The following is a 24,264-nucleotide window of genomic DNA, read 5'->3' on the forward strand; positions in this document are numbered from 1 at the left end:
AACTCAATTATAAAGATATTGCCACATATTTGCCCTTCAGTCTTTTTTGTATCTAATTAAATTCATCTCTTTGTCTTCATCCAACATTTCCCAATTTTGTTTTCATACTGAAAGTAATTTGGGGAAATAGGGAAAAAAAATACAGTTAGTTTTTAAGTTTTATTTGTGACAGGATTTTATGGCATATATAAAAAGTTTCTAATAAATGAAGACTTTTGTAATGAGGAGATTAGACAGGATCTTTGTTGATGTCATCTATCCTGTATCTGTAGAAATGAGTCAAGCATTGCCTCTGGACGTAAGACTGAGTGAATCAGTCAGGGGGCTTGCAAGAGACAGATTAGAAAATGAATGGTCAGGATTGACCCAGAATGCAACTCAGAAGTGTCTTTCATTACACCCTCCCCACCATGTAAACATGCACCTGCTGCAGATACTGTTCTGTCAAGTAAACGACAAAAGATTAGCGAATTCACCATTTTATTATCATACTGTTACATGAATGTCAAGCATCACAATCAAAACACGCTGCAGTAATCCTCGAGCTGATGTAACTCTAGCACTTGTAGAGTTTGTTGATTTTGACAACGTCGAGGTCGGACAGGCCTTCCCTCTGCCCGATGGGAACCGTGGGGTCAGGGATGGGAGTTATGGTTACCGTTCCAGTCTTTGCAAAGGCAGTTCTACAGAAATGAGACAAAGAATCACTGAGAAAAGAGTTTCTAGAATAGAGATTCAGCTTTGAGCTCTTTGATTTGGTTTTCTGTCCTGCCTTACCTTCCGTAGTGCAGTACTGAAGAGTAGTCATACGGAGTGTTGAGAGCATCCGATTCCTTCTTTTTGAAGTTGAAGATGAAATCTGGTGACGATGAAATAATCAATAAATAGCTCACAGACTAAGAAATATAGCATCAAGGGCGCTGTGAGATTCTTACAGTTGTTGACATTGTCCCAGTCGATTTTGATATACTGGTCGCGATCGCTGCGGGTGTGTTCGTGGTAGAAACCCATCGAGTGCAGCAGTTCGTGCTGGATGACGCCCTGACGTATGCAGCCAAAGCGCTGCAGTGACACCACCTGCTTGTCTCCGATACGCCCCAGTAAAGAGAAACAGCTAATAGAATACGCAGCAAAAGACAGAGAGAGATCATTAAAATGCAACTTGACAACTGATTAATAAATTAATATCATTTACAGTATCAGCCACCTTGTGTGTCTTAGCTTTCTAATGATGTTTTTTGTCCTCACTGTTAGCATAGCTGGGAGCTGACCGAACTGCAGATGCATCAAACAGCTGGTGTGAATCCAAACTTGCAGTTTACTGTTCTTTTGTTTTGTTCTTGCTCCTAAAGCTCCTGTTGCGAGCTGATGGTCAACTCTGATTGCTTGCTGTTTCAAGGTAGAGAGGTCGCAGAGAGGACTGACAAATGTTTGGGTAGCATTTAATCGACCAAAGGGAACAGGGCTGCGTTTAAACAATGAATCTTCTCGCTGTAACTAAAAGCAAGAATCGTGCTGCAGCCTTAACCTGCGCGAATGGATGCTTTATGAGACCACGAGCCTCCACCACTCCTTCATAGCAGCAGCATCCCCAGACTGAAAGAGATGCAACATGACTGCAAATGACACAGATGTGTTGTTATAGTAATGTTTCATTTGCTTCTTTAGTTCTGTAGTTGTTAAATGTCTCTTTGTGGTCATTTAGTTTCTGTAGTTGTTCTGTGTCCATTTGTAGTCATATTGCGTCTCTTTGTAGCTGTTTTGCATCTCTTCTTCTTGTCTTTTGTATCTCTTTGTAGTCATGTTGTCTCTGTCTCTTTGTACTGACACTCCTCTGCACAGTTAAACTAAATACTACACAAAGTTTTATGGGGAAAAAAAAGCCAAAGAAAGCCTCAGAAGCAGAGCTGTTCTGCTGTCAAACTGATTTAACCAGCTTCACTAATGTTACTGTATTTGAATGAAATGTTACTGTCGCCTCAGTATGCAGTGCAGCTGTGGTATGAAGGGAAAAAAAACACCAAAAAACAAAACAAAAAAAAAACTGAGCTGACTTTTGATCAAGTAATGTCACTTCAAACGGAGGCTTACAGGCCTGTGCTCGGTACTCCATCATGCCAGTGAGTCGCATCAGATGGGCAGCTCAGAAAGTTTGTGTGGAGAACGTTGTCCATCAGAGGACATTCTAGCTTAAACACATTCAGTTGCCTAAACTGGAGCTCAGGATGGTGTCCAGTGTGCAAAACCTGATCCACCTGGCACAAAGATGGATAGATTCAAGTGTTTTTACTCTTAATTTTCTCTAGTCATCGACTCACCCGTATCTTGGTTCAATGCTTAAGTACGCTCTCTGAGTTGCACGTGGAATGAAGCGAATGCAGGTTTTGGATTCAAAGCCCTTCATGGCCTTTAAAATGGCAGTCCTCTCGGTGTCGTCTACGATGAAAGTATTTCATCAGTGACATCGTAGATTCAGAGAGAAACGGGAATATGCAGAGTCCAGTTGCAGTCATGTCGTAAAAAGTTAAGCCTACCGTATTTCTGGCTTATGCGGAAAGGGATTTCCACTTTCCCGTTAGCAGACTTGGGCCACAGACAGGAATACGCCTTATTAGTGCACTTCATAGCATTCCTGGTTCTTGGAATCAGCAAGTCTCCTTCCAGCAGAAAGTCACGTGATGCTGTTGGAGGAAAACATTAGTCAAATCAGAGCAAAAACAAAAAAACAAAAAACAAATACTGTTTACAGTAGATGTGGTTTCTTTTAAGGAATTTAGAGTATCTGCATTGATGTGAGAAACTAAAGCTCCCTCATTGTCCTCATAACATCATGATTGAACGCTGACCGTTGTTCATCCTCAGAATAGCCGTGGTCATGTCCTCCATGTCAGACTTATCCGCTGAGATCTCTAATCAATGGAGACAAAGCAGAAGTCATACACATGTTTTTTCTGACTTAGCAAATAGCTGCACCTCGGTTTAGTCACTTACCATTATCAGCACCGTGAGCCTGTGAAAACAAATGGAAAAAATGAACCACTCTGCTTCATTTTACGGTACTGATACTCATACAAAGATAGACACTGATGGTGTTTTCATTCATTACATTCACTGCATACAAGCTGCTCTACACATGGGTTATTTCTTACATTGCTGTCGTGAGCGTTGCAGAGGCCCAGAAGCAGCAGGAGCAGAGAAACCGTTGTTCTGAGGTCCATTTTTGCAGAAGGTGCTAATGTGGCTTCAGAGGCTTCACTCGTCTCACCTGGGACTGATGTTGAAGCTCAGTCAGGGCTGAGTTTATATGCAGGCTGTCAGGGTGCGTCTGTGTACAGAGATTAGCAGTAGGTGTTCACTGGGCTCTGTCTTAGACACACAGCTGATGGGACTGCCCTCCCCGCCCTGCTCCACTGTTTCCTCACAGAGATAATCTTATTCTTGGGGGATTACAGTGACCAAGAGGATGCTGTGGGTTCGCTTAGCATCAGATTTCAGATGGCCTGTTTAAGCAGCAGGGGGTCCGCTCATGAGATCTGCGCCTGTCTCAAAGTTTTACTCCAAAAATAACAGGTACACCGTTTGAAACAAACAAAGCCGTGTTCCTGTTAAAGATGTGCAGGCATCGAGGTGCAGTGGTTGTGTAGCTTTTAAACAACAATTGCTCTGTAGCTCTTTTGATAAATGATAAATGGCTTAATAATTCTTCTGATGATTCTAATGAAGGGCTGTGGAAAATGACGTTGTTTGGGCAGAGAAAAGGAAAGAGATTAACAGAAAGAAGTAAACCTCATGCTGACTGAAATCCTCTAGTTTTAAGTTTTAATACTGTGATTTCATAATTACTTGTTGGCTCTGTAGTTTGCTTTTTTACCCTCACACTCTTGCTCGTACCATATTTTCACATTGACGCTTCTTGAAGTGGTTACATGAATTTTTGGTTTTTATCTTGTAGTAAAAATCAAGATTAATATACACTTCCTGCTTGCTGAGGGCGCTGCTCCAGCTCTTTGGTTTGGAGCTGCTGTGCTGTGACTCCCCACACTTCAATGTTTTTTGTTCGAGCCAGGAAATGTGTATTTTATGATGCCAAAATGCAAGTTTTTCAGCTCTCTGTATCAGAACAAACTTACTTTTTGATCCAACTATTGGTACTTAAGAGCTTGATCACTAACAACTTCAGCACTACAAGTACTAGAAGTGCATCTCTTAACAAACACCCCATTTCCCGTTAAACTTAACAGCCACTGTGGCATTTACAACCCTTTAGCTTCCACAAAGAGCTTTTTAGTTTACACTGCCTTTGACCTACAGTGTTGCTGTGCGGCTCCATTTAAAATGTGTTGTTTCAAATAATAATAATGGCTCAATTAGTGACTGGCTGTAAAGTCCTGGATTCATTATTGAAGCTCTGCTGCTGCTGCTGCTGCTGCTGCTGCATCAGTGATGATCTCAGCCGGAAAGACGGGGCCTTGGCCACCAGACTGTGATTAACAAAAAACAGCCTTCTAAAAACTCCAAATCCAGAAATGGGTTGTTTAGAGAGATGAGTATTCAGATTCATTGGATGCCTCGCTAATAAATCATCAGCTTCCAGTGGATTGTTTACAAGGGGAGAGGGATGCTGTCTGCCTTCATAGCGCCATAAACAGTTTTAGGATCTGATTTCGCATGTCAAGGCCGGCAGCTTCCAACGCAGATTCTATCACGGCAACCTTTATATGATGTGGTCCTCCGCCGTACATCACAATAATGTGGCATTTATTATCGGCGAACAAAAATTGCACTGTGTGTGTGTGTGTGTGTGTGTGTATGTGTGTATGTGTGTGTCTTAAAGAGAGATGAACTGCAGGGCCTGTGTGTGTGAACTCCCTTAACTGCAAGCCCAGTAAAAGCCTATAGATTTGTACAGTTTACAATGTTTGCATCATGCCTTTTGCACATGCACACCTATACGTGCCTCTGTGTGCATGTGTGTGTTTTGCCTGTGTGTCTGTGCCTGTCCAATTCAGGTGATCCGCGTGGGTGCACAGGTAATCCAATTTGTGTTTTAGAAGCACAGGCACAGCACGAGTAATGCTCAATGATGTATGACCCATCCGTTCGGTTGAGCTTTATTCCTAATGCCTCTCCAACTGCAGGGGGAAGTAGATCTTATTCAATTGGATGTCAGTCTAGTGCTCCCCACAAAGACTTTTCGTTTCTCTCCAAACATCTGCACTTTGTTAACTGGGGGAGAAGCTTCAGAAAAGCATCACTTGCTGGGGTCAAAGTGTGGTATGTAGTCGATAGTATAGTCTAAATATTATTTGTTGAACTGTACTGAACTTAAACCTCGACTATAATCTTGCACGCATTTCAAAATCAGTAGAAAACAGTGTTCAGTTTGTACTTTATGTCTGTAAGTCAACTGTTCATATGTATTTTAAGAGAGGTGGAACAGTAAAAACCATGTATAGAATATATAATATTAGATTAGAGCTTGGTTGATCTATTGATAGAGCAACACAATCATTTGAGTCCTTTTTCAAGCAAAAATGCAAAACGTTCTCTGATTCCAGCTTCTCCAATGTACGAATGACATCACATTGAGCTCTGTAAAATTACAATGGGCAATTCTCGAAAAATTCTAATTATATTAATTGATACCAAAGACAACTCGTAACACCTTATATTGAGGTGCACATATTCTCCATATTAGCATATTAGTACCATTTTGGCTCTTTATTAGTCATCATAAAGCACTGAATGCTTTATTCTGTGGGTTAGGGTTATTAAGAGTTAAACAGCACTTAGGAGGTTATTGAGGGAAAACTCTCTTGATGGCCTAGCAGTTGTAGAATATGGTTATGAAGTATAAGCCATTATTAAGTGCTTTATATTGACTAATAAAGCACTGATATGCTACTAGTATGCATGCTAATAAGCAAGTAGTTCATGGTGAATATGTTACTACAACGTATTCTTAGTTGCAAATATGTTTCTCAGTTCACTGTGACTTCGACAGTGTATGGAGGTGGGTTTGAGTGGTGGGAGGAAGTGGAGCAGATGGGAAGTTTTGGCACATTGTTCCTGAACACCAAACAGCAGCGATGGCTTACCCTATTAGCCCTCCACTGCGCTGGAGTACATCTCTTTCTGTTTCTCTGACACTGCGTGGGCAGCCAAGGACAACAGTCAATGAGCAATATCAATTTACGTAATGGACTATTAAACAATGTGCTTAACATTTCGAATCGCTGCACTGGTGTTCAGTGGGAGTGTGCCAGGAAGTCCGCTGCCACGATAACCACCCTGTGAAACGCATTACTCACTCTCGCTCCTTCTCCTCCTACAACTGGTCATCCTACCCGACACAGATGCTCTGCCCTCCACTCCTTTCGCTCGGCATCTGACTGCATGTCAAAATAACAATTAACCGTGCCGTATACAGCACTCATTTCCGAGCATCCCCCGTAATCCAGCTCATTATGTGTTTTCACAAGTGAGTCTTCAAATAAGCCAGATATTTCCCCACTAGCTGACTAATTTCACATCTATTTGAATGTCTGCGGGTAACAAGTTGTTTTTTATAGCATTAATAACTCAGTAATGGATTTATTTGTCTTTTCTCCAACAAAGTCGTTGCAGTCTAAACGTAGCTCTCTGCCTGCCTCCCTCTGTGTCTTTGTTCTCCACACTGGAGTCAATCTGAGAACGTAAACATCTTGCTCATACTAATTGACATTCAGACAAACAGGAACAAATATATTGAATATGAACACCGTCTTAATTGGTGTGAATTACCACACTTGTAAGAGCCACGCAAATAGTAAATTAAATCAGGTGTGTTATTGTAGTAATGCAATTGATTAAGCCACAATCCAGTTGCACAGTCCATTCAGGGAATAATTGCGTTTGATGGATGAGGTGTCAAGAGCTTTATGAGGTGGATTTGAAAATTATACTTTAAAAGGTCTTTGTGCTGAGAGGAATCGAGGGTGAAAGGGGGATGTAGTAAAAGAGAGAACTTCTTAACTTCAGTTTTTTCAAACTGTGGCTGGCTGCAGTTTATTCACCTTATATTTCGAGATATTATTTCGATTTTCAGAGAGCAAAAGTCCACATCATCATTACTCTTGCGTCCCAGTCCAGTCTTTTTATTCGCTGCCACAAACCCATTATATCCCTTGCTCAAGGGTACCTCAAAAATGATGTTAAAGGAGGGACAAATGTGAGTCATCCACTTTGCCCACGCACGATTCCCCTGCCCGTCTGGAGCTGTTGATGTTAGAGAAGTGGTTTGCCCATTTCCCCACCTCCAGGCTACAGCCACTGATCTAAACCCGTCCTGTCTGCATTTCAGTGTAGATTATATAATTACTTTAACTTGTAGAAAACTTCCACTAAAATCATCAGAGATTTTACAAATAAACTCCCCTCAACCCAAGTTTAAAGAAGCATGTCTTCCACGGACAGAAAAGCTTGTTTTGTGGTCATTATGTCCTGTAGACATCAGCACTGAAACTTAAGTATTACAGTAATGCGCTCATTATATAAAGATATACATTTTGCGTAAATATCCTGAGGCTGATGAACATAAGTAGGGAAAATATGCTGGATTTCCACTCAAAATACATGAGATTTAGAGATGATTAGAGGGTCTTTTCATATTGCTTCCAGTTGCCCTTAGTGATCATTTGTTTTACGATTAAATACCAGTAAAACTAAAGATATTCCCAATAGTGTTAGCTGTACTTTGTGTGTGGTGCTATGAGCAGATGTTGGCATGCTAACACGCTCAGCTAAGATTGCAAACTCCAGCCTGGCTGTGGCTGCAGACTCTAGTAAACGTCCTCTGTCAATAACAAGACAATACAGTGTGTAAGTCCTCTGTATGCAGGCGCAAAGCTGTAAACCTGTACAGGGTGAGCTGGGATCACATGGAGTGTGTCACTGTTTGCATGGCTCACGTGACTTCTCTTTACATCAGTCACACCCAGGCTAATGGGTGGTGCAGATGCCGTTTAAGGTGATCACCGTTGGCACACAGCTTATCATATCACATTACACAGCACAGAGGTTTTCTCTGTCTGACCAGGCTCGGGAGGATGTTTTTAACCACCTTCTGGGTTAGTTTTGAAATTTTTGGCATGCCATGTTATGAGGTGAGTGCTGGAGGTGAAGGGGAAACATGGGCACAGCAGGAAAGGCGTTCGTTGAATGATAGATCAAGAGGTCTGCTCTTGTGATATCTTTTATCATCATGTGCTTTAATGGAGTGGCTCCTCCCATCATGAGTTATTGTTGCTTAAACATACCGATTGTCTTTTTTTGAAAATTTTCTTTTTGATTTAAACTCACTTTTTAATTCAGAATGCATACATATGTGTAGTGGAAGAATAATATCATGATGTATGCATTTTTTTTCTTTCCTTTTGGCTAACATGTAGCTTTTCTTCTTCTTCTGGCTCTTAATCTTCTTCTCCTCTGCCGCCTCTTTTGCCTCCTCCTTTAAATGCCTCAGTCAGTGTATATAAGCTAACTTACTTAAGTTTTTCACCCAAATGTAGAAAATCCCCTAATGAGGCTTTAGGCGCTGCTATTTTTCATCTTCATCATTTTGCTGAGCTGTATTTAACATCACATTGAATAAGCACCCTTCAGCTAACAAGACTCAGTGGAAAAATTCAAATTCATTAAATCTCAAAAACCCTCAGACCCAAATTAATTTGCACAAGACTGTAACAGTTTGTGTTTTGTGATATTGTGGTACATAGCTAGTCAACTGGTTTTGATTTTTGGTGCTGCAGTGTGGTTAACTTGAGCTAAACAGGCATTGTGCCGCTGATACTGAGAGACCTGTAGCCCTCAATTCCAAGAGCATAGCTCAGTGAGAGATCCCTAAAACCCATTTCCTGCCTGGCTTAGAATAATGAGGTGTTAGAACCTGCTGGCAGGGTTTAACCGTGCACCTCCCCAGTGGAAACATTATGGATGGTATACAGTCACACACACTCACACACACACATGCTCAAAGACATGGACATATGCCCCCTGGAGGTGTTATGGATAGCTGCATATTGCAAAGCCAGCCAGCAGGCAACACTGTCAGCCAGCCTGCGCTGTGGGCACTGATAGGACAATCAGTTCACTCTGGAGTCGCCACAGCCAATCATCAGACAGTTTCTTGGCGGGAAGCACCCAATCTTCAGAGGCTTGCCAGATACTCTATCCTCAGTGAGCTGTTGCTGGCTCGCCGCTAGCCAACCATAAAGAATAGCTGCTGCCCTGCGTCAGCCAATCGTGTGAGTGTTGGCCAGAGTTAGGCCTATCGACAGAGAACTGCTGCATGGTTACAGCCAATCTGGGCTTTATCCTTCCCTACAGATGTCCGATTAGTGTTGTTTAGGGAAATCAAACTGCCACAACAGGCCCACTATGCCAATGTGGCACCGTGAATGGAGAGACTGGTAGAATGGGATAGCAAAAACCCCACAAAGGCTTACTTTAACTGTAACACTGTGATACTCTGGCTGCCATGCTGTGATACTCACTCATCCGTCAGCGAGTGTTGACTGTGTTGCACTGTTGGTAGGCAAAAACACCTCCACCTGCTGACCTTTCTTAATAACACCATGAGCTAGCAGGCACTTCTTAACTGTCGAGGTCTTTCTTTAATGAGATTGTGAATTTATCAGCATGTACTCGTAAAGGCCTAAAAGTTTATTCCTCATAAACCTGTACTGGCTTACACGAGTCAAGGACGTGCTCAGTGTTCTCTGGTCTTGTTGAGTTTAATGGGCCTATAACACATGCCTCCGCCTTAAGCTGACATGGGCATTCGATCAGATGATAGTGCAGTTTTAGTACAACTCAAGCTTTCTGTTTCCGCTGGAAAATGTAACAGGTTAATGTGTGTGTGAGCATTTGTTTGTGCCTGATTTTGCAGATTTTATGTTATTCTCTGTCATCATTCAACCCCTGTTCAGCATTGTAGCATAAAGTGCCAACTGCAAGTTCGTATCGCTACGTGATATTATAGTGGAAAAGCATAAAGATTAATGCTACTGTATACCTTTTTCCACAGCTGTGGCTGTGTCATAGCAGCCACAGCTGTAATTAGTAACAATAAAGCAGCTCATTCCAGCCCCTGGTATTGTGCTGGCTCACTTGGAACAGAACCTAATTAACATTATTAGTTACACCTGTGCTTTTCCTGTTTGTGGCAGGAAGTTTCTTTTTTTTTTTTTTCTTGCACTGCTGGAGAAAGAGTTGAATAATATTCTACAAGACGACAGTTATTTCCTCATAGTTTGAGGCACAGCATCTCCAGCATCTCACCGGACTATACTGGGACTGTGCATGAATGGCAGAGAGGTGGGTAACAAGTGGCTTCAGGTTATGCAGGCTATGCAGCTAACAGTTATTATCATCATCGATTCATTTAGAAGATTATTATCTCTATTAATAAATTCCTTATTTAGTCTTTAACTCAACGCATTCCAAGTTCAAACAAATTACAACCAACAAACCACCAAATCTTCGCATTTGAGAAGTAAATGTTTGACATTTTTGCTCAGTAATTACTTTATCAGGGTTAAGTGATGTGCTGATTAATTTTCTGATGACTGACAAACACATTAATTGAATAATTGTTTAAGCACAACTCTGAAGCTTGCAGTACAGCGTCTCATAGCAGAACTAATTCCGAAAACACTGAGAATTAAACTCTCTAAGTTTATATGCTCAAAGTGCTGGTAACAGTGAATCCGAGATGGCGGATTTCGTGCGCTGAGTTATATTTATGCATGTGCTGAGGTAGAATAAACCTCCAGCGTGCATTAGGTAACTTCGGCCTGTTTGCTTGATTTGTTGCTTACATTGTGTGTAGGCAGCAGGCGTAGCTGTGTGTTTGCAGTGCCTCGCTCTGCACGGATAAAATAACAACTGCTGCATACATCAGCACCATGGACAGAGACAGTGCCGCCACAGCGCCGCTTCAAGCCAAACTCCAAAGTGCATCTCGCAGCGCTTTCCCTGATATTCTCTTCTGTTAACTTCACACCTTTGGTATCTACTAACTGGTTTAATACATCAGATGAAACCAGGCTCGTTTTTGTGTCATTTCATGAAGCTTGCGTGAACATAATAGATGCAGCTGTATGCAGTGAAGCTCCATGACCCCTGCTGTGCCTGCAGTGCCGACATGTGGGAGCGAAGATGAAGCTGTCCTCTAAAATCTCCCCACCTTCACCCTCCACAGTCATCTCTCTCTACTCTCCATCACAGCAGGGCTTTGGCAGATTCACACTGGCCTAATTTTTGTGTAACAAGGTGTGTGTGTGTGTCGGCGTGTGTATTTATCATTGTGTGTGTCTGTTTTCTATAAATAGCACCTCTTAGAGCCACCTCTGTGCACAGTTTGTTTTGTGCTCTTCTGCTGTTTCCGTGTCCGTCGAATGATCGGACAAGCGAACCCGTCTGCCATGTTAATGAGCCATCTCATCTCAAGTACCCAATTTATGACAGTAAGCTTGAGTCTGTCTCCTTATGCAACAAGAAGACCACCTGACGTGTCTCTCTTGATCTTAATAATGATGACTGTCTTTTTCTGCTGAGCTGGATAAACATGTTGTGTTTTCTGTGATGCTGTAATATAAGCACCCTGTGAGCGTCTGTGTTTTCCAGCCCAGGGTACACACTGTGTGATAGATGATCTGTGCTGATAGTGCGAAGCCGGATCTATACAGAGTCTCATTTACAATAACAGTGTAGGCCGAGGAGGGCATGCGAGTGCATTACAGTGTGTAATCAATACGCTCTGACAACCCCTGATGTAATAATATGCATGTGCTGCTGGCAAACCATTTCAAGGCCTTACACACATGGATGACCCCATGGATGAGTTGCTTCTCATTTATACAGGAGGGAGGGCCGGGCGTATTGTAAACTTGCATTTTCTAAGGTGTAAGGCATCAGGGAAAGTGTAAAAAATAATAGAATTTCGTTGTGTGCTGCCTTTGGCGGTGGGCCATGTTTACCCTGTCTCCAAGTTAAAATCCATTGAATTCAAACTGAGACAACCAATGCCAGTGTTCTGCATCACCTGAGAGGACACAGCCAATACTGCTTTAACCAAAACTCATGTTCAGATTTGATATGGGGGCTCTGTTCGGCTGTGGTCTGAAGTCTAGTTCTATAATACATATTATATGGTTAGTATAGATTTACTATAGGATTACTTTAACCTTATAATAGATTTTGGTAAGGTCATACATTATGCTACTCTAGATCATAAAGCTGCACTTATCAATATTTTTAAATCAACAGTGGATCAAATTACTGTTTGTAGTCTAATGGAGTCACTCATCATGACAGACATGTCAGCTCTACAGGGAGTCCTACAGCTCATTACTTTGGTGCCTTTTTTTATTCTCCTTTTGTAAAATATACATACATATAGTTAATTTTATTTTGTATCCTTTTTATTGTCTATTTCTTTTTCTACCTTTTTATTCTTGCTGTCTGTGACAACTAACTTCCCCAGCCTTACTGCTTTTGGTTGATTCCCTGGGGAACTGGGTTGCTGGAGACAAACAGATCTTAAAGGAGAATTGCTAGCACATTTGCCAAACAGCTTTGTGTTTTATTAATGTTTTGTTTAAAGCTTGTTCCACTGCCCCTGAGTAGGCCAAAAAAAAAAAAGCTTATTTAAAGATATTTACAATGTGTCCTTGCTCTTTTTAATTGAATTAAGGGTGTTGCCTCTACAGCCTGACTTGGTCTGGTATGACCAGTTAGCTTGTGGTTGCTAATGTTAGCTATTGTTAGCAACCTTTAAATAGGTATTGCTGTGGAACTGACATGACATGATGTCAGTTACATGCATCCTCTGCATTTGGGCTGCTGTTAACTCTATGTTTTAACATGTTTTCCATGAACATTTACAGAGTTTAACATTTAATAAACAAAAGACAGAAAGAGTCTCAGTGAGTTAAACCAGGGTGACTCTCATGCAGTAACCATTTTGACATTGACTTTTAATCTTTTATCTCTGCAAGATCTGCTATAATTCTTTGATTAAGCAATGCTGTGTTTGAAAGTGTTGTCTGGTGTTCCCACCTGACAGCATGGGACAGAAGTTTTGACTGTCACAGGTTAAATGTGTGTTCGTTATCACCTGTCAAATGCAGCAATCGTATGTGAAGGTGGTGATGGAGGTGGGTGGGTGACCAACATTCTTTCAAAACCCATTATTTTTGGGGACATGGACAACATCTAATGTGACTGTGTTGGCCTTTTTTGAACGGCTTAATAATGCTGAACTAATTTCTGTGTTATTATTAAGCTTTTTTTGTGCCGGCATTGTGCAGTTTTATCATATAGCTGAAATTGACTTTTTCCTCACAGTCCCTTCATAACCAGCTTGAAGTTTATTTTCAGTGGTCCTGGCACAGAATCCATAATGAGTTCGGTCTGATAACAAAAACTATTATTTTTTAAATTGTTAAATTGCATATTGCCAATGTTTTCTTCTCCTTCTGCTTCTCACTCTCTCCTGTTTTCCACTATCTGGCTCTCCCATTCTGAGAAGGTGATTACGGAGCCAGAAAACTAGTAGGATATTGTTAGTGGTCCTCAGGGGTTGGTCTGAGGACATTAAGCCCACAGCGACAACGAGCCCCAGCTGTTGGAGTTTTTTTCACATTCATTTGTTTGTCAAATTTAGAGTCTCTACCATTGCCAAGAACCCCCTCTGCCACTCGGGCACTCCAGAACCGTGGTGACAAGGCTGCTTTTAGCCAAATCCAATTTAATCTCCATTGGCGGTAGTGGATAAAGCTGTCTCCATCTCCCGCAACTGAGGCCAAGGAAGGCTAGGCGCTCCACTGGGAGACGCTCATTCTACACACGGTGACATAATGCATCCTCAGACACAACTTGACATACATATGCATGCATGTAAGGACTAAAGATGAAGAGAGAGAGCTAAACTAACAATCTAACGTGCACCGTTGTATGTTCAGAGGCAGTCGCTTGTTCTGCTCCCCGCTCTTACCTTTTCTCTCCCTGTTGTGTATCTGCAGAGGGGGAAATGATGTCACTGTTATGGAAATGAAAAAGAGAGGCGCATCTGAGATTCCTGCTCCTAGCCTGCAGCTCTTCTGCTTCCTTTTTTTTTTTTTTCCTTTAAACTTGTATCAGGTAGCTGTGTGTGTGTGTGTGTGTGTGTGTGTGTGAGAGAGAGAGAGAGAGAGAGAGAGAGAGAGAGAGTTTGACTATGTGCATGTGGCTGCAGATGGTTGGGTGGGTGGGGAAGTGCTGGGGAGTGACACTTCAGTCTGAGATGCACATTTATGCAAATTTCCTATCTTAACCCACAGGTTCACATGGCAGCATTTGCTTAACATTTGCAACAACGCCATTTAATCACAAGTGCTTGTAGAGCAAGTAAACCAGTGATTTCAGAGTTATTCTGCATTAGTTTGACTGCAAAGATCCACTCAACATTTAACATTGATTTTTTTTTCCCCCCTGCACTGTTTTGCACTGCTCACATCAGTGCGAGTGGCAGATGTGCTTCTTATGCCAATGCCAATTCCCCAACTGGCAAGGAAAAAAACAAGATCAGAAAAAAAAGTGTCTAATTAACATCCAAATGTGCCACCAGCAGAATTGTGGGGTTTTTTGTTTTTTTTTTCAGCTCATTGCTCCCGTATGACCTCTGCTCTGCTGCTCAACATGACACATGACCACTCATTTAACATCTTGTGCTTTTGCTCCGGAGGGATGGCAGTGTGCTTCAGAAAAAACTGATTATTATTTAATTGGCCTTAAGCATGTTCATGCTACTTTCTTAATAGAATTTTAAAGAATGTTGAAGGGTGCCTCTGATGAGTAACAGAGCATTTTGCTGTGCATCCCAGCCCATAAATCATAAAGATCCGTATTTGCAAAGGTAAATGCAAACTTTTCTGTAAAGGTCTGGCAGTTATTTGTACTTTAGCATTTCCATTATTATGCTTTACACTGTTATTTCACTACATTTCAGAAGGAAATATTGTGCTTCTTACTCCACTACATTATATGACAGATCATTTTTTACATGCAAAACATATGATCATATTATGATATATGATGCATTGTGTTAATTTAAAACTACCCAGCATTAAATGAAATGGTTCAAATTATCTCAGTTTGAACCAATTCTGCCTCCACATTAAAGCATTAGTAATAATAATCCAGTAATAATATATGCTGTTTGTTTGAACACTCGTAATAAGGCCATTCTACATAGTGAGCACTACCACTATGTGGATACTTTAAGTACATTTAGCTGACTACTGACATACTACTGTGCTTTTGCTTAAAGGCACTCCATGGAGTTTTTGGCTGGGGAGCAATGTTTTGACCAGTGGGTCCCCGTTTTGTTTGCATCGTGTACGAGTAAATGTGAACATAATTTTTGTTTGTTTACAAGAAAGCTCCACAGGGTACCTGTATGATTAGAAAAGCACCTATAGCAGAGCACTTCTGCAGTTTCTGTAATTTATGCAAAGGATCTGAATACTTCCATTACTGGAGGATATGTTAAATTAAAGCCACACAGTCAAACATAAGCTATGTGTTTGATGCACTGGCTGAAAAATGTAGACATTTCCAGCGAATGAGACAGAATTCTGTAGTCCACATAATGAACTCGATGTGGTTCAGATCTTAAGGGATTTAACTAGCTGTGTCTGGCCTGTTGTGGTGAGTTCAAAGCTTTGTCTACTACCCCAACCCTCTCCACCAGGACATCTTTTATCTCAAACCTGTCAGCACGTCAACATTTCACTTTCTGCAACCCCAAGTCCCAGTGCATTAATGTCTCATTAACCATTCCTAGATGTCTTTTCGGAATAGTAGTTACAGTCAGTAGAATATCAAACGGCTTTCATGAAAACTAAACAAACAGGGAATTATGTAGTAATGACAGCGATTTCAGTTCATGCTTTGGGCCAAGTGAGCTGAGAGAGCAGGTCTTGGCTATAGAAGGATATTGTGCGACTTCGAGAACATTATGGGCTCATTATGTACGCTTAAGAGAGGGTTATTTGCGTTTGTCGCTGTGAGCTTTGTGTTGTCTGTGCAAAGAACAAGTGTGTGTTTATATGTGTGTGCGTGTGTGTGTAGCCGCACTAGCAGCTATAGCAGTTGAAGATCATTAATTACGGGTGTTTCCCTACTTTCCCCCAGGACTGATAGTATGCAGCGGAGATACTGGCTCATTGGAGTAAATGGCATTAGTACTTTATTCGGCTAGTGCCCTGGGGTCTTGTTTCTAAGCCTTTTTTTTGTTTCAAGTGGCAGCCTTGCGTGAAGCTCTCTTACACTGAGCCTATTTCTCAAGCCCTTATCCCCCCCTATGGAATTCACCACCAGTGTATTCATCTCCAAATGGAGAGAAGAAGACGACGAAGGGCAAGAGCAAGACCGCTCCAACGAGGCGTTTTGAGTAGCCAGTTAGCATCGGCGCGCACCAATCTGCCTAGCATTTCGACAGACAGGACGAGCTGAATGAGACAAACAGCATGCTTGGAAACAGGGAGGGACGAGCGGTTAGCGCGTGGCTAAGAGTACACTCTGGCTGAGACTCCCAGTGCAGCGATAGGGAGGAGTGTCGCTGCGCTCATTAGCATCGCAGCCTGGATAGAGGTAGAGTCTGCTGCCGGGGCTGAGTCTGCCGAGAGAGGCCCACACAGGAAGCTGCTCCTCCAACATGAAAGGCGCACTACAGTCTGTAGCTCCTTGTGATTTCTGGTTGATTTTTTTTTTTTTTTTTTTTTTTTCTCCACCAATTTGTACTCCTCCTCCTAATCACATCCCGTATCCGCTCTCTAAATCATCTCATCCCAAACCTCTTCACTAATCATGTAAGTTGGAGAGGAATAAATGCTTAACAGATGCTAGTATTGTCAGGGGTCGGTTACATGCAACTGAGCTTTCACAGCTCAGTGGAAGTGAACGTTTTTGGCCAGTTTACCTAAAATGACTCGTTCCTCCCTTCTGTTTAACCCCCACCACTTGTGGTCAATGTATCTTGGGTCGTGGACAGACTGAAATGTCCTTACTGTCAGTTAATGGTGAAGAGAGACCCCGGTGCAGTGATTACAGCTGTGGACCGACAGCTCAGAGTTTGTCTGTCCTGAACTTCTACTGCAGTGTGTCTGTGCTGCTGAATGCTGAGTTTAATTTGCCCATATCACAGTTTCTGGCATTTTTATACCCCTAATTGTATTACATTTGGATTATGTGCTAAAATGAATCTGCTAAATGATGAGTTCTGTTCCAAAATGAGATTTCCACCAATTTAACAACATAGACACCCGCTCTCCATATGGTCTGATGACAGCCGAGGAGGTTTTGGATTAATATTGGCATTTTGAAAAATTATGTCGGGGTCATCTTTAGATTAATTTTAGATCATTGTCTTTCTCTTCTTTTTCACAGTGTGCATACCTGTACATGTATAAGATGGAATGAAGCCTTCTGGCATGTCATTACACTGAGTCATTCAGTCTGATAAGAGAGGACAAAAAGGAGAGACAGTGAGAGAAACTTGTTTTGCGGCTCAGCATCAGTTGTTCACAGTTGGTCATCTGCTTGACACTTGCATTTGATTTCTTGCTGCTCACACCGGCTAATTTGGTTAGGATGCAAATTGAGTGTCACCTTGAATCACGGTGGAGTGATGCTGATCGGTTACCACTTCTGCCATAACTACCCAATCTATTTTCTCCAAACTGTAATTTTTCAAGATAGTGTGACTGGGGACAAGGTGCATCAGGAAAAGGTCTGCAAGTACTGCACAGGTTCATGAGGCCGAATATCAACACCAATATTGACACCTTTCAGTGTAAGAACACCCCTTTAAGGACCAATCTGTAGTTTTTGGTCACAACAAATGCACAAATTTCATGTACATTCATGTGCATGAATGGAAGATGTCATTCCTGCTATTGTTATAGGAAATGTAGACCCATTTTATCATTATTACAAACACTGCAGCTTAATGGCATCATTAAAAGCATCATTTAGATTTATTGCCACTGTGTTAAAAAAGACCCGTGTAAATCTGAGCATGACCGGTTTGTTTCCTGGTGCTTTGTTTTTTGGGGTGGGATGACCTCTTTGTTTAAACTATGAATTGTGCCTTTAAGAGCCAATCAAAAATGCTCGGGCATGCTTAGGTTGCAAAGTAGCAGGAATGTCCTGCCATTACTTTGTGGGGCGAATAAGTAGAGTGAATTTTCAGTTCTTTTTATGCTAACGTACAATAGGTGATTTGAGGGGGAAACCATCCTCCTTGTCAGCAAAATGACCAAAATGCATCCTTCTTATTACCCTGCCATCCATCCCATAGTAGCACAGAGAGTGCAGAGGCAGAGAGGTTGGTGAGTGGGATATGATAGTCTTGTTTGCCTGTTCATGGCTCTGAGGTATCAGAAGCCTCACTGTGCTGCGTGCTGATGAATCCATGGTGCTGTCCGTGGTGCTGAAGCACCTGTGCTGTACAGCTTTGCCATGCATTCCCAGGGAACGTCCGCCTCATTGGTACAGGGAAGTCACATCTCCTAATGCATGCTGAGGCAGGAAGCCTGTCATTAAAGTCTGTCTGCAATTCTAATCATCAGAACTCGCTGAACTTTCAACCGATTTTCAAGCGATTTGTTTTGTTACAAATGCCAGACTAAAAATGTGGATTTCCATACCAAAATACTTCATATTAGGTTGAAGGTAACAGTGATATTTCTGTATTTAAAACAATTAAAACAAACTTAAACTTCATATTTTTGGAAATAAATGAAGACTTTATCCATTAAGAAATGACGATTACAACACTAAAGGTAAAACATTTTTGTCAGGTTTCATAAATGTGTTTTCAATTAAATATCCACATTTTACTCATTTACTTTTCAAGTCACACATTGTATAAAAAGAAAATCCAGCTTGTCCAGTGTATCAACGTGTAATGTTCTTTCAGAACATCCAAAAGCAGCACAAAAGTCTGTCATGTTCTGCTATTCGACTTGAATCTTTGGATTCTAGTTTTTCTGATGAACTGAACTACATGTGGTGGTGTTCAGAGATTATACAAGATATTTTATACTCAGCCTACATTGCTGTGGCCCGTGCTTTAAAATTTCAGCCTCTGTAACACCAGAGCAGTGTGCAAAAAAGTTAACATCCGGCCCAGAACAAAATATTCTAAATACTTCATTTTATACTATAATGTAGTCTATATACTCTACATATAAGAGTATCTGGCAGGCCCAGAGAGGTCAAACTCTCATAAATACAGCCTTTAGCGTGTATACTTGGTATGGTAATGTTATGATAATAATTCTCCTTATATTCCTGTAATATTTCTAGTCCAGTCCACCTCTGTAAATAAATAGGTCTCTCCCTATCCACAGGGTCAGCACATGCTACAACATGCATGCATGCATAGGTATATACAGTACTTTTATTTGTTCAACTTGTGCAATAACTACTGTAATGCAACTTACTGAAATAAATCACACTTGAGATGAATAACAGGTGCTGAAGATGACATTTTTTTAACAGTGTATGACAGCACACAGTAGCAGATGTCTGTGAAAGTGCTACTCTCACAAGTTACTCGTGACAAAAACTACATAACATTGTAAGGCAGCGAATCACTTTACCAAAGTACCTTTCCTTGACTTTGTATTTGATATACTGGCAGCGTTTGAAAAGCTAAACCAAAGTGAATGCTTTTAAAGCAAAATAAGTCTCAAATCTTTTCTTCTTGTTCAAATACCTCTGGTTTGTGGTGTGCGGCACAAACGTGCCCACAGTTCCTGTGTTCAGCGAGACAACCTCTTAATCAATACACCATCTGTTGTGCTAAACTACTCATTCCATCAGAAATGACCAGAATGCTAACACGCTTTGTGCTTTTTTTTTTTTTTTTTTTCCCCCCTCTGCAGCCCCTCCGACTGTCCGCATTATACACTCAGGGCACGCCTGTAATGTTGAGGAGGAGAGGCACACGGAGAGAGTCTACACCATCAGAGAGGGAGAGACCCTGGAGCTCACCTGTCTGGTGACGGGGCATCCTCGACCACAGGTGAGGAACTCGCCACCTCGCATGCACGACAATAGCTGTGCAAGGGAATCACAGGACAAGATGCTGTGATTCGCTCTCCTTTGTATTAGCGTCATTGAGTGGCACACCATGTTCCTCTGCACTAAAACCAGCTTAAAAGTTTAATCCTTCAATTATTGATGGTTTAGGTTGCATTGTGCACCTGCATGTTGATCATGAAAGCTTCCAAGTCTAATGAGAATTCAGAAACAAAGCAGCCGAACACATCTGCCAAAAAACAACTGTAAGGAGTGAGAAGCAGGCCGCAGTGAAAAGACTCAGGTCATACGAATGCACACGAGTCCTCGGCAGCCCAACACACACACACACACACACACACACACACACACACACACACACACACACACACACACACACTCTATTTACGGTTGTGATCTGAACTAATTAAAAAACCTTCCACCTTTTTCAGAAGAAAACAAGCTTTTGATTTGGTTTTGTTGTGCTTTCTGCTGATTGCTTTTCTCATAGATAGAAAACATGTTGATAAAAATGAGGGGAAAAAGCAGAAACAAGATCCCGTCGGACAAAACGCCAGCAAGCTCGATCTGCGCAGGTATAAATGTCAGCTCTGCCACAGACTGCCCGACCGTCACATTTTCTCTTCATATTAATCTTGGCAGGATTTGCACACACTAACCTTTCGAACATTTATCGAATGTTGTTTCCAATTTGCCGGCTAACACAAATTGCACAGAATTCGGCACTAGCTCTGGACAGGACTGAGCCCATTTACATTAATTAATATAATTCCCCCTTGATCGATAGACAGGGCCATTACTTTGTACACTTCCCCTCTGGATGCCAAAGCAAAAGAGCGTATTGATTTTTATATTTCAATTGAAAAGGTGAGGCCTCTTAAATTAGCGAGAGGTTCAGACACACCGTTCATCTCCTTCTGTCGTCGGGGGGGCAACTTCACACTCATCATCTCTGTCTTTCCTCTTAATTAGGATTTCTGAAAAACAGAGCAGAGGGAGGGGAGGGGATGGGGGGGGGTGGGAGAAGAGTGGGAGATCAAAAGCTCTGCATGGCTGTGGCAGGAGAGGCAGGATCTCCTTTGAAACAGAGTCATTATGAGACTCACGCAGATCCCCTGGCACGGCGGGTCTCGGCTGTCTCTCTCCGGACTTTGGGATGTGTCAGCTTTGTCCCCCTCCGGTAGCGGCACGGGACCCGGGGGGCAGCGCACACTCATTCTGAGTGGTTTCGGAAGCCGAGGAGGTTATCTGGGGTGGCAGCGGACCTAAGGCTGGTTTTGTGATGTTCGTTGAAAAACACAAGGGTATGCGACCTCATCGGAAACATACAGCCATAACAGCTCGTCTTTTCATTAGAATGAAATATTAATCCTCAGAACATGTTCTCCCCTCGCCCCCAAAGTTCCACATTTTAATGAGTTTCTTCATCTTTCAAGACCATATGTGGGGGTGGGTGGGGAGTAATCAGTACACTTAGCAGAGGCTGTATGGCACTTTAAATGTGTCCTGTTTGTGTTAATGGCATGGACATAGATTTGGTTTTACCATTAGTGGGGACATTGATGTTATGTGTGTATTTGCCCAAGGTCTCTGTTTCCTTGCAGTGCATGCACAAACTCCAAAAAATAGGACGTGTATCACAAAGTACAGATTTCAAAAAGATATTTTCATCTATCTTCTATAGCTGGACATTTCATCGTGACAGCAGAGCTCACCTGAGGGCCTGATGTCCATGTTTTACTGACCCATACATTAAAACTCAACACCTGATCCATTTCTTTAAAAGGGGGGTGTTAATAAATGGTGTAAACTAAGTATCTTTGGAACAAATGTCTCCAGTGTGATGAGTACAACTCTACCTATGTTAAACACCAATGCTACACAATTTCCAGATGTCAGAGAAGAGAACCGTTTGTCTGTGTTTTCTCACAGAACATTCTTAATACCTAATCTGTTACTGACACTTTGGTTCCTCTGTTGTCCTCCATCTGTCGCTTCTGGCATTTACGTCGATGTTAAAATGACAGGTTTGAGCAATGAATACAAATTAGCTCTCTAACGGCTCACACCTTCATTTAAGATCAAAATTTAAAACCTTCAAACCAAATGGTGCTAATGCACCGAGCGCACCACACCAAATGTTTGAAATAGGAGGACTTGCAAGTCAGACGGTCTGCAGGATGGACTGAGGTCGAGCAGGAGGACTGCTGCCTGCGGCGACTTCAGCACTTCAGTATCATCACTGTCATCATGATGAGGGAGTGTTGTTCAACTTTCTGTGACAGTTTGGTGTCCAGGATTTGCTTTCTAGCAGAGTTTTATGTTTTAGAATCACTCTGCACATTCATGTAGGTTCAAACACTTTTTTTGAAGCTTTTGCGACACAATTGCAACGGAGTTAACTCACCTCCTCTGTGTTACTTCACTTCAGGACATAAAAGCTGTCCACTGGAAACACTCCCAGCCAGAACTCCTTTGGTCAGGCCACATCACTCAACAAACATCAGTTCCTACGCAGCTGTGATCTGGGATGAGTGTGAAAAATGGCATGCGTGATGAACAGTGAAAGATTTTGAGGATTCGCTGAAAACATTTGTAGCCCCATGAACCCGCCCCTGCACCGCCTGTGATCTACACCTCAGATTAATGGGAAAGTAGTTCCTCTTATCTGTGGAATCATTCAGTTTCCTCGAACAACCTCCGTACCAGCAGTAACGCCAACCACACTCTCCATCTGCGCCACAACATCACAGGGGGGCAAGTCACACCACTCGATCACTGTAAATGGCTTCAATTAGTTCTGCATTAGCAAATCACAAAATTGCTTTTTTCACCATTAGTGTCCAGATTTCAGTCTCTTTCCCTTATTTTCAGATACTACTCGCTCCCATGATAACACATAGACTGAGGGGTGCTGGGCCAAGTACAACATCAGCACCACAAAGGACCAACCATGGAGTAAATGGGGCCACGGTTGGCAATTTCGCCACCGTTTAATTCCTCTCGTGTCTATCAATATGCACACTTCTTAAATTACATAGACACCCCTCAGGCCTTCCCAGTGATGGAGTCTCTGGATTGTGTCCAACCAGGCAGCAGCTTCCTCACAGTGGGCCTCTCTGTCAACCCCGTGCACATCCGCCCACCCACCTCGGAGGAAAAACAGAGGCTTTCTAATAATAAAACCATACATGCATCCAATCTCTCTCTCTCACACGCACACACGTGGCAGCTCGCAACACTTGTCTGCCTTCCCATTTAATTGTCAAATAAATAGATGTTCCTGTCAGTCACCAGCTCACCGTATAATGTGTGCTTTTTCGCCGTGCCTCATGGGTTTGGCATTTCAAGGTGTTGCTATGAGCTGTGCAGGAAGAGTGGGACTGTTGGCATCTGGCAAGCTCTGGGGGCAATGAAGTCAAATTCTCATAGATACACGGGGCTAGAGGTCACTGGAAAGATTTGTGGAACTTCGCTCTCTAAGGAGAGGATAAGACAGAAAATCTTAGTTGTGACCAGTGCTTTCCCCTCACTCTCTGCTTTTGAGCTCTACTACCATGAACATTTTCTTGCCTCCCTCTGTGAGTTTCTAAAAAAAAAAAAAAGCACCCAAACAGAGACATACTCAACAACAATTTTGGTAATTAATCTTAAATGCCATTTATCTACCAGCATGCGAGCAGCTCTGTGAGGCTTTACTTAGGCACTGTGGTGCTTCGAGATTAAAGCAAAAACCATTAGCATCACAGTGACAATACTAACACGCTGATGTTTAGCGGTAAAGTTTGCTGTGTTCCTTAGTGTAGTTTAGCATGTTAGCATGCTGATAAGCACGAAACACAAAGTAGAGCTTAGGCTGATGAGTGTGGTCGTTAATCAAATGAAAATACTGAAAGTTTATGTCCATTTGAAAAATCTTCTTGACTTGATGAAGTCAGAGCATCACCAAAATTGGTTCAGTTCATCTTGTGGAGAACGTGAGCGTCTGTGAGTCAGATGAATCAAGCAGATTAACTTGTTGAGCATTCTTCACGTTCTTCGGACATGTTAGAGATTAAAGGATTGATCGAGTAGGTGGAAAATGAATTGATCGATTGGCACTGAAAATAATCTGTCGCAGCCACACCTCTA

General features: G+C 42.0%; 2 protein-coding genes across 5 annotated transcripts in view; one reads left to right on the forward strand and one right to left on the reverse strand.

Moving 5' to 3' along the window:
* The window catches only part of LOC143335976 (MAM domain-containing glycosylphosphatidylinositol anchor protein 2), a 159,215-nt gene that overhangs the window by 30,884 nt on the left and 104,067 nt on the right, over positions 1-24,264 (forward strand). For all 4 annotated transcript variants that reach the window (XM_076755712.1, XM_076755714.1, XM_076755713.1 and 1 more), the window contains exon 2: positions 19,977-20,116. In XM_076755712.1, coding sequence (XP_076611827.1) covers positions 19,977-20,116 — 140 coding nt within the window. The remainder of the gene's footprint in view (positions 1-19,976; positions 20,117-24,264) is intronic.
* LOC143336138 (low choriolytic enzyme-like) lies at positions 484-2,904 on the reverse strand. The gene is made up of 6 exons (XM_076756072.1): positions 2,847-2,904; positions 2,535-2,681; positions 2,319-2,436; positions 936-1,114; positions 778-859; positions 484-683 (listed from the first exon to the last, which is right to left on the reverse strand). The coding sequence occupies exons 1-6, from the start codon at positions 2,884-2,886 to the stop codon at positions 557-559; spliced, it is 693 nt and encodes a 230-aa protein (XP_076612187.1). The 5' UTR covers positions 2,887-2,904; the 3' UTR covers positions 484-556.

The sequence above is a fragment of the Chaetodon auriga genome, chromosome 18, assembly GCF_051107435.1.
Source record: "Chaetodon auriga isolate fChaAug3 chromosome 18, fChaAug3.hap1, whole genome shotgun sequence".
Classification (NCBI taxonomy): domain Eukaryota; kingdom Metazoa; phylum Chordata; class Actinopteri; order Chaetodontiformes; family Chaetodontidae; genus Chaetodon; species Chaetodon auriga.